Source organism: Colius striatus, chromosome 3 (assembly GCF_028858725.1).
Source record: "Colius striatus isolate bColStr4 chromosome 3, bColStr4.1.hap1, whole genome shotgun sequence".
NCBI classification, from domain to species: Eukaryota; Metazoa; Chordata; class Aves; order Coliiformes; family Coliidae; genus Colius; species Colius striatus.
Genome location: NC_084761.1, coordinates 74,920,516 through 74,936,170, shown reverse-complemented (window position 1 = coordinate 74,936,170; position 15,655 = coordinate 74,920,516). Strand labels below are relative to the sequence as shown.

Here is a 15,655-nt window from a genome sequence, read left to right as displayed (position 1 = left end):
TGCTAAAGCACTGCTTGTCAGACTACCTCTCCCTCTGTAGTTTAAATGGTCTTAACAAATCTGGTTTCACTGATTCCAGTTTTGGTTTCCATCTCCTTCCTGCCACAAGTTTGACCTCTCCTGTAGAAATTGTACATGGAAATCACATTTTGCAGCTTAAGGTTCTGAAACAAGGCAAAAGAACACTTGTAGTCTCCTTTTGCAACAATGCTTTTGCCATTTCTTAATGCTACTATTTAAACTATGTGCTGGGGCTACAGTCCACTGGCATGAGGCTTCCAAACCACCAAGCTTAATTCAGCCTGAACGTTCTCAGAGACTGGCAGAGCAGTGTATACACAGCACTAACATTATCTTGCATGACAAGCTGCTTCTCCAAAAGCCAAAGGTCTTGAGGTTCACAAAATCAGCATTTAGGTCTTTAAAAAACAAACAAAGAGCTCAAGATATGAAATATATTTTATTTTGTTAAACCTCTCATGATGTTTTTGTATCAGACTCTTGAAGCTGGTACTTGCTGATACAGTGTCTCACTGTTGTTTGTTTCAGGACCCAGACAACTGTAAATAAAGAGGCAGAGTTTTTAGAAAGCCTTTAGCACTGCAGATGTGAAATTTAGTTTATAGACACACGATAAGCTAATTTGTCAGACAGATTTAATACAACACAGATGTTAACAGCTCAAAGAATTTGTAACTTTATTCAGAGACTACTTAAAGATGCCTTCAAAGATATGATCGTAACTGCTTAACAAGCAGGGAACAAGTTGTTCCGTCTCTCAAAGAACTCAACATAGCACTGAAAATCACTTTTTCAGTAGCTCACAAGTGCCTGGTACCTGGCTGGTGACAAAAATATACATACATGATGTTAGCTGCCTCTGCTAAAGTGACTTGTTTCCAAGGAGATGCACACCAACTGCACAGATGACCTTTATATGCAAATTATGCACTGAGCATCTTAGTGAAATCAGTGTCCAACTAGGAAGAATATCTGTCTAACAAAGCCTCCTCTGCAGGCAGCTGCCAAGCAGCCTGTCCTGCCAGCTCAGCTGCTTTCAGCTCCAGACACCACTGCAACCAGCATTCACCTATGGGAAACAGCACTTTGGAGCTTAGCACTTCTCCATCCAGTACTATACACCAAACAGACGAGAAATAGAAAGATGCTCTCAAGAGCTTCCAAAAGTTTTACTATGTCTTTTAAAAGCACACCCATGTCCCAGCCTTGTTAAGTCCACAGATGAAGCAGCCATCTCTCCATGGAAGATGTACCACCTGTGTTAAGATGATACCAACCTAGTAGTTTCATTCATCTGCCTGCTGTACTGTTCCTTTCTCAGAGACGTAGATACCGTCCAAGAATTTCCTGATATCCTTGTTCTTGACCGTTGTGGCTTGCTGGATCAAGGCAGCTACAGCAGACAGAGCAAGACCATTAGCACAAAGCAGAAAGTCCAAGCCAACTCACAGCCTTGGCTTTACTCTCCAGTGTTTTAACCAACAAATGAAACATTCACCCAAAGAAGGGAATTACCAACTTAAACTCCTGTCACTTCTAACGAAAACAGAATGCATTTCACTAAGCCTGTCTCAGCAGCTTGGGGCACTGACAGTTTATGACTGCACACTCATGTAACTGAAAAGCTGAGAAGTTTGATGCCAAAAAGGCCATTACTACTGATTAAAAAAAAAAGTTTGCATTGACTTGTAACAATCTCCTTACATACAGGAAAAGCATAAGAAACTACAAAAAAGACAAGTTTGCTAAGCTGACATCTTCAGTTAAAAGTGACTGTATCATCCTATTTTCCCCTTTCACAAACCTGAGTTGGAGACCAATTCAATGTCATTCCCTTCAAGGATCAGCTCATCTTTCTGGGCTTGAGATACTGCACAGGACACACCTACAGAAAGGAAAACACACCATCCACATTGTTGAAGGTGTTAAATGTGCTAAAGAAACAATATTAATGCCCTGTCCCACCTTATAGATCTAGAAAGTATTCCAGGCAGTAATTAGCTTCTACGACTGATTAAAAAAAAAAGTCCCCCAAATCCCTTCCAAGACTGCCTCCCCTCATAGTTTCACCACTCAAGATGAGTGCAAGTCATACTCTGGATGGAAAGTAACCAAGTGATACCCTTACTTCAACATTATTCCATCCCTGTGTCTGCCTGCAGCACTGGGCACAAGCCGGCATGGCTGTCAGCTCGGTACTGTCACTTCCACTCTCCTGCCTTCAGCAAGACAAAACTGGAGCCAACCCAACCAAAGGTCATTAAAAACCATTTCCTACCTCCTGATATGTGCAGCATCCCAATTATACTAGCAACACTGTGACTGCTCACAAGGAGTAAGTACTAGGACAGTCCAGGGTCTCACAGGAAGCTTCCATTTGCAAGAACACCACAAGGAGCGCTAAAGTTTGTCTGTCTGGTCAATAAACGTTGGCTTTTAAGCCAGGACTTCACTAGCTTTGAATTAAATGCTGACTTACAAAAGAATCTCATCAAATAATCAAACCCACACTCAGCATCCCACTGTAAATCCAAGTCAAAGTTGCTGTTAGTAACTGCATTCCATCTACTAGCAGTGTTAGACAAGCTCAATGCTTTCATCTGAAGCCACCCCAAAACACCATCAGTCACACTCAATATCCTTATCCATACCTTCATCACAAGTAGAATTATCATAAAAATGGATATGTCCTCTCTAAAGCTTTAAGGTAACTTCCCTAGGTTTTATCTCCTCCTTTAGGGAGTTTAAGAAGCTCCAGCAGATGCCTATGCTGCTAGGCATCCTACTAACACACCAAGTACACAAGACAAAAAACCCAACAGGTAAGATGCTAATTTTGAAGTTTATCATCTGTGCTCCCAGACAATAGGGAAATTCAAAATACAAGAACATTTCAAAGACCAAAAGTGTGACCTAGTGCAAAACCAGTTGATGGACAGTGTTTAGAACAGAAACACAAATCTAATGTGAAGCCCCTGCAGCTTATCAGCTAGGAACACTGTCAAGATCTCACAACGACAATCAACACTGGGCTTTTTGTAACCTATATCACAACAACTAGCTCTAAATTACTTATTAACTATTAGGTAATTCTCATTATTAAAAAAAAAAATTACAAAAGCATTATTTTTGTAATACTACATCTAAACAGTGGCAAAGACGCAGTAAGATGACACAAATTCAGACAGGCAAATATCTCTTCACCAATCATTCACCATTTCCTGGGTTACCAGTGGCAGTACCCAAACAGAACAGTTGAGAAAGTCCAGCTAGACACTGCCAAGTGTCTGCCTGCACCTGCGCTCACCTGGCCTCATCCGCACCCGGCGGATGTACTTCTCTCCCAGGAAGTTCCGGATTTCCACAAGAGAGCCATTATCCTGGATAACGACGTTGATGGGGAAGTGAGCGTACACCGACCTCATCTTGTAACGGAACCCCTACGGTCAAGGACATGGTCAGATACTAAAAGCAGAACCCACCCAAAAGGTGAAACAGATACCTAAAGCTTACTGGAGGCATCTAAACCCCAAATATATTGAAAACAGCTTCTTAACAAAGGGCAAGCCACTGAGCCCGAGAGACAAGGAGTTTACTGGTCATGATCTCTACCACCTGCAGAATTTGACAGTGTATGTAAGAGAAAAATGAGAAAAAGTTGCATCTTAGCTGCTCAATAAACCTCTCACTTAAGCAAAAGGCTGTCTATTGTCAGTTACAAAAATGACCCGAGCTCTCCCATTTCAAAACAAAACTCACCAGTGTAACACCCTTTATCATGTTCTGTACATGGCTGCAAATTGTACGAACTGTTGCCAGCTCCTTTCTGTTACCCCACCACTTGTCAACACGGAGCTGGGGTAAAGAAAACAATAGAATTAACAAAGCTTTTAGCTACACTTCAAAACCAGAAATGAAACATTGTTGTGACAGACTGAGAAGTTCAGGTAAGCCACTTATAAACCATCCTAAAGAAAGCATAAGGTTACTGTACTTCTTTGTAAGACCATCAAAGGCCCACCTAGCTCAAACTTTCCTTAACCCTAACCTTCAGACACACAGGAAAGACTTCTTTCCTTTTACCTCATTACTAACAAATCTTCTAAGAAGCTTAGACAGATATTCTGGTATCTTAAGCCAAAAGATGTTTCATCAAATGCTAGACACTGAGCAGGTTGTTCCAGAGTCAACTTTTGAATGAAACGCTTGGGGGGCCGATCCAGTGTTTTACAGAACTACTAGATGCTTGTGAAAAAGTAGCTGAAATTAGCCACTCTTCCCTCTTCTTTGTGGTTTTTAAGACCACACCAAAAAAATACACATTTACTTAGGAAACATCTGCTCTCCTGATGTAACTTACCAATCCTGGAATTTAAGGAGATGTAGTTTTCTCTAGCTAAAACAAGACAGTTTTTAAAATACACCAATCCCCTTCCCAGTAACTATACGCCTAACTACAAAAGAAAATCAGTCACACAATTCACTACAACATATGACAGAACTTCATGAATTGCACAGTTCTTGAGTAGCTCCCAAGGTTCCACAAGACCAGCCTCTTCCCTAAAACACAGAAATAAGCTGAAACGCAAATAACTTGCCTGCAGCTTAAAAACTGGGTTCAATCTCCTATGTTATCACTAAGTTTTTAAGGTATCTGTGAAGCTATGTCCCTTCTCTGGGCAGCAAAACAACCTCAGCAGCACTCACCTTCTTATGTTTCTTTCCCAAGAGGGACAGCTCCACATTGATGTGGTTGAAATCCCTTCGCAAGGTTCCTCTAGGGCCCTTTACAATGACTGTCCGGCCCTTCAGTGAAACACTGACTGGAAATCAATGGCAGACAACACGTTAAGCAGCTGCAAGGTCAGCACCACCAAACATCTTTCAACGGCACATACACACGTACCTTGCTCGGGGATGTCAACGGTCTGATTGCTGAGAATGGTCTTCATCCTACAAAGAACAATCGGAAGATGCTGCAGCCTTTGCGGGCGAGGCCCTTTCTCTGTGTCCTCCCCGCGCACGTACCCAAGAACGCGAAATTATGGAGCGCCTGCCCGCAGCCCCCACCCCTTCTGTGACCTCCGAGCCGCCACTGCGCCGGGCCCCGTTCCCAACACCGACAAATCCCGCCCGGGCCCCGAAGGAGCGGTGAGAAGCGGCCGCCTCCGCGCTCAACCCCAACAGCGGGGTCCGGCCGAGGCCTGGAACCGCCGGGCTGAGGGCGCGCCATCCCGGGGGCTCCCGTGCCGTGGCGCCTGGGACAGGAGGCGGCGGCAGGACGCGGTGGGGCCCCGAGAGCCTGCCCACGCCCGGGCGGGGCGCGTAGGGTCCGTCCGCCGCCGATGGGCCCCGATACCGCCGATGATGGGCCTCGACACCGCCGCCGAGCGCAGCCTCACCTCGCAGCAGGCCGAGCGGAAAGAGGCAGCGCCTGACGTCATCACGTACTTGTAGCCGCTCCCAGCTCCCCTGGCGTCATCACGCCGAGGTAGACGTCCAAGAGGCAAGAGTAGCCGAGGCCCGAGGCGTGTGAGTCGCCCGCAGCAGGCAGGAGCGTCGGCCGAGCGCCGCGAGGCTCGATCGGGGCAGGCGGGCCGGCGCCCCGCTGCGGCTGCTGGGTGGGCGCCGCCATGTCGCTGCTGCCGCGGGGCCGCCGCTGCGGGGCCGCCGCCACGGCCGCCCACCGGCTGCTGCTGGGGCCGCCGCCACGGGTGAGTGCGCGCCGCGGCGGGGCCACGGACGGGCGGCTGCCGCGCGAACCGGCGGGGACGCTGCGGCCCGGCGGAAAGGGGACGTCGGGGCGGGCCCCCGGTGAGGGGACGGGGCGCGCCGTGGCGGCAGAAGGTGATGCCAGTAGCCGAGGTTTCTGGATGGCTGCAGGCAGCCCGGCGGGGTCGTGCGGCGTGACAGCGGCGGCAGAGCCGGTGGCGTGGGGCCGTGAGGCGGGCGGAGAGCAGCCACTGCCCACACACACACACACACAGAGACACGGACACAGCCCCAGAACCGCGCCGCGGATGCCACCCGCTTCTAACCCGCGCCTGAGAGCCCGACCTGCGCTAGCTTTCCCCCCAAATCACGTCCATCAGCCACTGTGCTTGTTCAGCACAGCAACGTCCCATTTTTCAGCCCGGAAATCGCAAGTTGACCCATAGAATGTCATTCGTACCCAGAAGTTGTATATAACTTAGTTTCATATTTAGAAGGAATCGTGCTTTATGTCGGTTTCACGTGACTTAGAAAACTCGAAGGCAATTGGGGAAACACTTACGCAAAGTGCACCTCAGCCACCAAAAGGACAAGTGGTTATTCAGTATATAATCCTTGTACATTCATAATTAAGTAGCATCGTTGCTCCTTTCAGGTGTCTGGGAGCCACGTGTGTAACCAGTACAGAACATCAGGTTCTTTGCCAGAGGAAAGAAAAGAGTTTCTGCAAAATGGCCCAGACTTGCAAGACTTTGTGTCCGGAGATCTGTCAGACAAGAGCACGTGGACCGAGTATAAAGGCAATTTAAAGCGTCAGAAAGGAGAAAGGTAACTGTGATTTTAATCAAGTGTAGTTGCTTCCTCACGCTGTCTTGCGTGTTTAGTATTAACTACAAAATGTACACAGTGTATTTTTGTTAAATTCTGGGGTACTGGCTTGCAAGTTCTGTAATCTTTCAAGAAAGAGCAAACCCATTGTGTGTAACAGAACATGAGGACAGGATGGTATTTTCTCCCTCGAGTGCCTGTGCCACAACCTGTATTGAATTCCAAACGGACATCAGTAGGTGAGTGTACCCAGCTTCGGTGCAGAGAAAATTATTGACAGCGTAAAACAAAAATGAAGACCAAGTGAATAAATGCCTAAAACCTCTATGTTTCCAGTTATACGTTTGATCAAACTTTGTGGTAGCTGTGTAACATTAACGGTTGCAGTCTCCAGTGTGGCACTATTAAATCCCACTGGTACCAGTTAACAATTTTAAACCTTCCGATGACAACAAACTCCTGCTCCTGAGTGTTGGAATGATGCTAAAGGTGGGAGAGAGGAGTCTGTTATGACCGTGGGTGATGTTAATTCGGGTTTCTGAGTTGTGTTGCTTTGCAAGGAACTTTTCCTAGCTGAGATCCATGACAAGTTAAAGTGGGTCTATGCAACTGATGGAAGCTTCCCATGCAAGCAGTGTTATTAACCTTTCTGTTTGCTTGATGTTACTCAGGCTGCGACTTCCTCCATGGCTGAAAACAAATATTCCCATGGGAAAGAACTACAATAAACTAAAGAATACCTTGAGAAGTTTAAATCTTCATACGGTAAATCCAGTACCTATGTAGCTTTCCTGTAGAAATGTGGCATAAAATTATTTATCTGTGGAGAACAGGTAGAAATCATGTCTGGCATGATCTTCAATGCTGACACCAAGGCCAGCACTGAATTTTGCCCATAAAAGGGGAAGACAAATCCAACCGAGTAGTTTTTCTTGCTGTGATCTTAAATAGCAGGGTTCACTCTTTACCTCAAAGAACTCTGAAGATGCTCTGCATTACTGTTTTTAATGAGAACACACACAACTGCAGAGTTATGGACGTGGTTTGCACGAAAAGAAATTCTAGAAAGATAACGTGTTTCATTAAGCATCCCTTCCAGATGGTAAAAGGGGGTGGGTATGCATGGAGAGCTTTGTTTCTGGGTTTGTTTTGCTTTCAGAGTAAGGTCATGCTTTGATGCATCATAGGCTTTGTGAATACTGTATCAGTTTTAAAATGTCAATGACAGCCTATGCTAATCAGTGAGGCAGTTACGTGGTGGTGGAGTTTTTGGAGTTGTGAAGGAAAGGAAAAGGATGTAATGGGAACAATTCTACAATTCTACTGACTTCTCACAGAACAATTGTAACTCCATTAATCTCTTCATTTATCACCCAAGGAATTGTGTTTGCAAGCTACTATTGAAGTGGATCAATAATATAATAATAACATGTACAAAAGGCAGGCACATTACTGTCTTTTACCTCCAGGTATGTGAAGAAGCACGTTGTCCCAACATTGGAGAGTGCTGGGGAGGTGGTGAATACGCCACAGCTACAGCTACTATTATGGTAAGCCATTCCCCTTTTCTGAAGTAACGTGTGAGCCATTTGTGGTGGTGTTGGGTCTCTGCTGTGGCGCGGGAGGTTTATTACAAGAAATTTTACTGAGTAAAGCACTGTCCTGGGCTTTTTGCTTAGTATCGGGATTTACCTGATCTGGCTTAGGCTAGGTCTTAGCTGAGCAATAGTGCACCATGGTACAGTGTAAAGGTAGGAATGCCTTTCTTATTTCAGCTGATGGGGGACACGTGCACTAGAGGTTGCAGATTTTGTTCAGTAAAGACGGCAAAAAATCCACCTCCCCTGGATCCTGAGGAGCCTTACAACACAGCACAGGCCATAGCCCAGTGGGGCCTGGATTATGTTGTTCTGACGTCTGTGGACAGAGACGGTTAGTATCCTGTCTCTCATCTCTTCCAGCCTGAGCTCTCAGTGGTGTTACGCAGGGCAAACATCCATAAATGCCATCACTTGGCACCTTTGTTGAGGAGTTACCATTTCAAAGGAGTCTGCAGTGCTCAAACTTGGCAAAGTTTCTACATATTCTTAGTATTTGTCTGTTTCTAGTAAAACAGAACAGAAGTTACACGGTTATTAAACATCAGGAATATGATGACACTCATATTTTGCAAAATGTGGACGTAGACCCTGTGTTCTGTTACTTCATTAGCAAGAAAAAGCCAACCCACAAACATTCATCTACAGCACCATTACAGAGCTTCCTTCCAAAAACTAAACATGAAATATATTCTACGTAATAAACCTGAAAGTTGCCTCTTTCTAAAGTCTAAGTAGGTCCTTTGTGCTGACACCGCAGAGGTGAGGAAAACCGTTGTAAAGAGTGTCCAGTCTGGTGGAAAGTCCAGTAGCTTCCAAGAAGTTTAATACAAAAAAACCCACAATACTAGATACATTTCAGTTTTTACACAGCTTTCTCAGACCAAAGCCATAGATAAAGCCATTCTGTGCTCTGCCAGTGAAGCTGGAGACAGGTGAACTTGGAGCAAACATTTGAAGTCTGCCCGAGATGATCAAGTTAAACTTTGTGCAGAATAATGCTGGGTGGAATCTATTGTAAACCTTTGGCATAAAGATAAGACTGGGGTTTGTCAGCTTCATTATTTTGTGTTAAAGTTTTATTCTAGAGGGATTTTTGTGTCTTTGCTGATCAGTAGATATATTTCTTAAACAGGACAGTTAACTGAATAATTGCAATGCTTCTAGATATGCCTGATGGTGGAGCAGAGCACTTTGCAAAGACAGTCTCTCATCTGAAAGAAAGGTACATCATTAATGGATTACTATCATTATTAAAACTTTAGAATGTGGTACCGTGTATGGGTCAAAACTACCCTTAGCTGGATTATTCCAGGGGCCATGCAAATACAAAAGTCTGCCTTTAGCCTATCTGTGTCCCCCCCTTTTTTCCCTCCGTTTTTCATGTTTTGCATATGATGCCTCAAAATACTGTGAATTTGGATGCATCTCCAGGTTAGCCCAGGCTTATTTAAAGCTAAGCACTGGATTATGCCCTTGAACAGGCAGCTGGTTTACCAGAAAGTGAGTACATACTTTTGAGGTGCACTCATTCTCCAGGCTTGGGACTCAGACACAGTGGATTTAGTAAGTGTTGTCACATGACAGAAGAAGTTGGGTTTCTGTTTCAGCAGTGACCAGATTGCTTTGTGTTTTCTGACACTGGCTGTTTCTGAGTCTATGATTGTCCCTTCTTGCCTGCCCCAGCTGTGCCACCTCCTCTCTGCATCAGTGCCCTGCATGCCATTTGACAGCATACTTGTCTGCCTGCAGATTTCATTTGTGTAGCCTCATTTGAGTCTTTATTTGGTGTATCTTGGGACTTGAAAGGTCCCTGCAATTTTTCCCACCTGCCTTTCTGAGCCGAAATGTGGCCTCTGGACACCACGATCAGATTCCAGGGCAATAATGCAGAGTCATCTTATCCCAGTGGTCAGGATTGTAGCTCCTCTTAGTGCTGTTAAACTCACTTAAGTGAACACATTTGTATAAAGGGTGAATGCGGTTGTTCAGGAGACTGTTGGAATCCCTTTCATGTTTATTATTTGGCATTAATTTTTTGGCATTCATTGTTTGAGCTCACATCAGTGAAATGCGGAATTCCACGCGTGATGTTTTGTTTGAACTGTAATGCAAGCGTTTGCAGAAGCCAGTTGGGTTGGAATGCTATCCTGAATTAACTTCACTTGGTTTATCAGAGTGGCTACTTACCTGTGTAGTTACATGGGGGTTTTTTAGTGAGTGACACACGTGCCATCGATGCATTCATTTGTCAGCCTCTCGTTTTCAGGAACCCAAAGATCCTGGTGGAGTGCCTGACTCCGGACTTCCGCGGGGACCTCAGGGCTGTGGAGAAGGTGGCCCTGTCGGGGCTGGATGTCTACGCCCACAACGTGGAGACGGTGCCGGAACTGCAGAGGTGAGCGATGCCGGCACGGATGCTTGCGACGGGGAGCAGAACCGACAAAGGGGCTTCTGAAAGGCCTTTGTGTGAAGGGCCGTACTGGGAAGCGCGTTCCGGCCGTGCCGAGGCCCGGCGGGATGGGGCCCTGAGGCGCGGGCTGACATGGCCGCCGCCGCCCCCGCTCCCAGCCTGCCCCGCGCCGCCGCCGCCTCGCCCTGCCCGCCGGCAGGGGGCGCCCGCGCCGCGGCCCCGGGGCGGCCCTCGGGCGGTGCCGCCCCCGCTCCGGCCTCAGCGGGGCCTCGGCCTCGGCCCGCCCCCGCTCCGGCCTCGGCCTCAGCCGGGCCCCGCCCCGCCCCGCCCCCGCTCCGGCCTCAGCCCGCCCCGGCCCGACCCGCACCTGCTCCGGCCTCAGCCGGGCCCCGCCCCGGCCCGACCCGCACCTGCTCCGGCCTCAGCCGGGCCCCGCCCCGCCCCCAGTCCGGCCTCAGCCCGCCCCGGCCCCGCCGCCTCACCCACACACTCGCCGAGGGGTTGCGCTTGGGCCGGGGCCACGGAGGGCAAGAGACCGCATCCTGCCGGGAAGCCCGGCTTTGGTACTCAAACTGGGGTGCGTCCCATCGCATGTGGTGCGTGGGGGGTGGGGTGTATTCAGCTGATGTCAAACTAGGCAGGTAAAAGCTCTTTAAGTTGCCGTTTTCACTCTGGAATCTAGCAGAACACACCTTTTGCGGCACCTCTAACTTCTGTGCACCCTCTCATGCGTTTATTTCCCCTGGTGCTGAAAACCTGAAAAGGAAGGTCCGTGATCCGCGAGCCAACTTTGAGCAATCCATATGTGTGCTGAAGCATGCTAAAGCTGTCCAGCCCGGCCTCATTTCTAAAACCTCCCTTATGCTGGGGTTAGGAGAGACCGATGAACAAGTATACTCCACAATGAAATGTAAGTTCATCTTGAAATACATGCCAGAATTCATAGGTATTCATTTTATTGTGTTGGAAAAATGTTGTAAGCTTATTTGCTTCTACAAGCAAAACAGTTTGCTGATGCAGGAAATGTTGCCTAAGCTTCATGGGGAAAATAGTTTGGTTAAAAAAGATTGAATTTCTGAAATATTTTACCTGCATATAGCTTTCAGATTTTCCCGTTGTTCCTGCCTCGCGTTTCCTAGCCAGAAGAGTGTGGAATTTTAGGTTTGGTGATACTTGTTTTCAGGCTACCGTTATGGATGTATTCAGAGACAAATTCACCCACCACATTGATTCAGTTACTCTAATTTTGTTCTCCTTCTGTGGTCTGGGTACAATTTAAAGAACATGTAAATGTGCCAATATTGAACCAGTTTCTTTACGGAACTATATCAATATAGACAGAGATTCTGGACTAACAGTGAGCATAATGCTACAGTCAAAATACTATCTTCTTATTTGATAAGGGGTAACCAGCCCAAGTAGCCAAAAATATATGCATATGTTCCTGCAAAATGATTCCTCAGCCATCCCTCTGTTCAGCATACCCTGCTAGCCACAGTGAGCAGAATTGTTCAGGTGAGCAGACTGGGAGGTATCTGGATTTCACCCTGCAAGTAGACGACCTGAATGCATTTGCTGTGTTGATTCTAGTATAGACTCAAATGTTAGCAGAGTTTATGAGATTCTGCAGGCATCAAAACATACATCCTAAGTGTGTCACACAGGCAAATGATGTTGGCAATTTCCACCCATTTATGGCTCTTTAGAACTGTCCACACTTTTTCAGCATGCAGTCTCTTGAACCAGTGGAGAAGCAGTAAGACAAGAGCGTGTCATTGCTGCAATGTGACACGTGAGTGCAGTCAGGGCAGCACAGTGGCATTCTCTCTGCTAGAAACGAGATATCCCAGGTGTTGCAGCAGCATGCAGCACAGAGTGAGGCCACAAGCTGCCTTTGCTGGAGAGCAGCAGGTAGCCCTGTGGAGTGCTGCTCAGTGCCCCTTGCTCAGGCTCAGGCGGAAGGTTCTTTCTCATTGCTGACAGTCCCTTGGGCTCCTTCTGCCACTGACGGGGCGTTTCGTGTTTACAGTGTTGCGAGAAGCAGATGTGGATTGTTTGACTCTAGGACAGTACATGCAACCAACCAAACGTCACCTAAAGGTAAAAATGCCTTTAATTTACAAGCAGTGTTACGGTCTGTATCTGGTATAGTCAAGTTTCCTCCTTCTACTTGGAGGTTTGGTATACATGTCCTTATCTTAATTGCAGAGGTTGGGGAAAATTTCCTTCCTTGTTTAACCTGATCTTTATCTGTTATGGACTCTTCCCTAAAAATTACTTCAGTCAACTACTGGAAAAGTCTCTGCCTCAAATATAATGGCTCAAGCCAGCTCCCCTTCACCCTCCCTCTCATAGGCTCTCCCTTAGTGGTGTCACTCTGTCTGGGGAAGTTACCATTTTCTCCTTCTGGAATCTGCTCAGAGCTCCTGTTGCTGTTTTGTTACTGTGTTTCGCTGAAGTAACTATTAGTCAAGAGATTTGTAGGGCTATCATTTGGGGTTTTTTTACTAACTTGGACAAAAAAAGGGTTTGCTCAAAAGAACCATTCCACAACAGAGGAAAGTAAATAATAAAGCAACAAGAAGAAAATAAATCGTAAACTTTTCAGCTAAATATGAAAAGCAAAAAAAAAATGCAGTCTTTTGGTAGAAAGCGGAGAGAAAATTCAGTTTGTGACTCAACTGCTGAAAGTTTAGGAGTGTAAAATTTTAACCTTTTGATAGAACTGTGTTTCACTACCTATATGCTAGCTATAGCCATTTCCTTTGAGTTAATACCTCATCACAATGAATTCTTTTCACTCAGGTTGAGGAGTACATCACTCCTGAAAAATTTAAGTACTGGGAAAAAGTAGGAAATGACCTGGGATTCCATTACACTGCTAGCGGGCCCCTGGTGCGCTCCTCCTATAAAGCAGGTACGGTACTGAAAAGCATTGGCTTCTAGTATGTTAACATGTTATTATCAAAAGATAAAGCATCGAAGTAAGGGGGAACAAAGCTCACCTTAGCTCAGGCACACCCCAGATAGTCGTCTTTTTTTTTTTAAAGATGTGCTACTGAAGCTAGTTGCTAACCCGAGTTTGCACTGCGCTTAATGCATGAGGCAGGATAAAGGGCAGCCCGTTTGCAAGTTTTCCTTTAAGTTTGCCTCTTGCATGCTTCAGGGTTTAATGGGGCCCTTGTTTGGGAAGTAATTTTGTTGCTTGAGGCAGAATTTATTTACCATGCCCTGTAAGTAATTAGACATGCTTATGGCAGTGCTTTTTCTGACAAAGCACCGGGTATTAAGTAGCAGCTGACATTAATGGAACTGTTGGTGTAGATCCGACATCCTGCTTTTTCCTAAGGAGAGAACAGAGAGGCTTCATCTAGGCACCTTGCCTCTCAAACTGTTTCAATGCCAGCTCAAACGAGATTTACAGCAGGTCTCACTTGCTGTTGCTAGCACTGTATGAAATAGGAATTAATTTTTAATTAAATTAATTCACCTTTGCCTGTTGGCACAAAAAAAGCACAAAGCACAGAGAAGCAGAGCTATTTCATAAACCTGGGCATGAGGAAATGGGGGTTGGAGGGGTTGTTTGTTGGGTTAGGGGTTGGGTTTTTGGTTTTTTACCTCCTTGCTGTATGTCGTGACAGTGCTGTCAAATAGAATTGAATTACTGTAAAATACTGGTCAAAACAATTGTATTGCTGAATGTAATAGTCACATTAAGTAAGAACATGTATTGTTTTGCTTTATTTTATTGAAATACCCGTCAATTATTTTGGTGCTTTTTTGCCTTTTATTTAGGTGAATTCTTCTTGAAGAACTTAGTAGAAAAAAGAAAGACAAAAGCCATCTGAAAAAGAGATCAAACCTATTTAAAGCAGCCAGTTTTAAGGATCCTTTTTTTCAGCACGTAATTATACTCAGTTCCAGAACTGCAGAAGGCCAGATGGTGGAAGTATGAGTAAACTTACTATCTTTCCAGAACACTTTTCTCTCACCACAACCCTTCACATTATTTTACCTCATTCCTTCTGGCAAGACTACCACTACATAGTACTTCTAGTTTGGCAAGAACTCAGAAGATAGAACTGATTTTGAAGGAGTTATGGAATTGAGATGGAAGAAATATAAGCTGGAGGTGGGGAAATCAGATTTCAGTAAAGAGGTTTGATAGTACAATCAGTATTGGTGCAGTTACTGCCTGTAAAGAGGCTAACAGTAATTTGAAAAGCGCTGCTAGTTTGGTGGATCTCACCATGACGTAACATGAGCTCACAGGGGCTCTCGGAACTAGAGGAGTTCTGAAGAGAGACTGTGGTAGTGAGGAACGACCAGACTGGGGCTCTGCTGAACCACACCAGAGAAGGTGTGGGTAATACTCCTTCAGGAGATGTTCTGTCTCTTAAGAAAAGGAGCTGTACCATTCAGATAGCTAATACTTCTCAGGTGCTCGTGTGCCTCAGCGTGAGCCTTGGTACACACAAGGCCTCTGGTTGAAGAAGTGGCATGACCATTAACCTTGTGTGGGTACCCTGTCACTTAAACCATATAGAAATCAGAGTAGCTGTAATTGCACAAACAGGGCCACCCTCCATTCGAGTGTAGGACTGGGACAACCCCTGTCCCTCCCTGAGCCTCGCGGGTACTGTTTGGCATTGGGTACATGGAACTGTCATGCTTCTGGCCTGTGCTTCTACTCCACAGGTACTGTCTTACCATTAAAGCAGGTGAAAACCTAAAGCGTGTTGTGGTTGTGTTTGATGGGCCTGGTTACCTGACCCCCCACTCCTGGGACCAGGTCTGTCTGTTAAACCTGACTGCAGAGAAGTGACCTGCATCAGGGATGGAGTGTGAAATCCATTACATATCCTCAAGCAGAGATAAAAACACGGCTTACAGTATGACAGCAGCTCTGAACTCTCCTTTTGGCAGTCATGAAAATCCAAAATGCATCCGTCTCTCCCTAAAAATTCTCAGTTGCCTGCTGTGGACAGCAGGTACCACTGAAGCCAGTTCAAAAATAGCATCCCCACGAAACAATTTGGGAAACATGCCAGGACATTGTGTTCTGATCCCAGCCTGTCACCTT

General features: G+C 46.0%; 2 protein-coding genes across 5 annotated transcripts; one reads left to right on the top strand and one right to left on the bottom strand.

Annotated features, from left to right (window-relative positions):
- Positions 1–441: 441 nt before the first annotated feature.
- RPL9 (ribosomal protein L9) lies at positions 442–4,974 on the bottom strand. The gene is made up of 7 exons (XM_010197086.2): positions 4,928–4,974; positions 4,729–4,844; positions 3,781–3,876; positions 3,329–3,461; positions 1,826–1,906; positions 1,299–1,414; positions 442–560 (listed from the first exon to the last, which is right to left on the bottom strand). Exons 1-6 carry the CDS (start codon positions 4,971–4,973, stop codon positions 1,308–1,310), a joined length of 579 nt encoding a protein of 192 aa, XP_010195388.1. The 5' UTR covers position 4,974; the 3' UTR covers positions 442–560; positions 1,299–1,307.
- A 577-nt stretch (positions 4,975–5,551) lies between these two features.
- Positions 5,552–15,306, top strand: LIAS (lipoic acid synthetase). Of its 4 annotated transcripts, none has more exons than XM_061992801.1 (11): positions 5,557–5,735; positions 6,389–6,561; positions 7,233–7,326; positions 8,031–8,111; positions 8,337–8,493; positions 9,327–9,384; positions 10,429–10,557; positions 11,337–11,482; positions 12,602–12,672; positions 13,378–13,489; positions 14,368–15,306. In XM_061992801.1, the coding sequence occupies exons 1-11, from the start codon at positions 5,655–5,657 to the stop codon at positions 14,418–14,420; spliced, it is 1,155 nt and encodes a 384-aa protein (XP_061848785.1). In that variant the 5' UTR covers positions 5,557–5,654; the 3' UTR covers positions 14,421–15,306. The 4 variants fall into 4 exon arrangements, with proteins under 4 accessions (XP_061848786.1, XP_061848785.1, XP_061848788.1 ...); XM_061992804.1 differs by lacking the exon at positions 5,557–5,735 and adding an exon at positions 5,814–5,868; XM_061992803.1 differs by lacking the exon at positions 5,557–5,735 and adding an exon at positions 5,821–5,835.
- The last annotated feature ends 349 nt before the right edge of the window (positions 15,307–15,655 follow it).

Excerpts from the sequence above, each read along its gene's own strand:
- RPL9 (XM_010197086.2), bottom strand. The coding sequence starts at position 4,973 with ATGAAGACCATTCTCAGCAATCAGACCGTTGACATCCCCGAGCAAG. Across the intron at positions 3,877-4,728 it reads TGGGAAAGAAACATAAGAAG|CTCCGTGTTGACAAGTGGTG; the intron begins GTGAGTGCTGCT and ends TCTTTACCCCAG. Across the intron at positions 1,415-1,825 it reads TGAATTGGTCTCCAACTCAG|CTGCCTTGATCCAGCAAGCC; the intron begins GTTTGTGAAAGG and ends TGTCTGCTGTAG.
- LIAS (XM_061992801.1), top strand. The coding sequence starts at position 5,655 with ATGTCGCTGCTGCCGCGGGGCCGCCGCTGCGGGGCCGCCGCCACGGCC. Across the intron at positions 6,562-7,232 it reads AAGCGTCAGAAAGGAGAAAG|GCTGCGACTTCCTCCATGGC; the intron begins GTAACTGTGATT and ends GATGTTACTCAG. Across the intron at positions 9,385-10,428 it reads GTCTCTCATCTGAAAGAAAG|GAACCCAAAGATCCTGGTGG; the intron begins GTACATCATTAA and ends TCTCGTTTTCAG.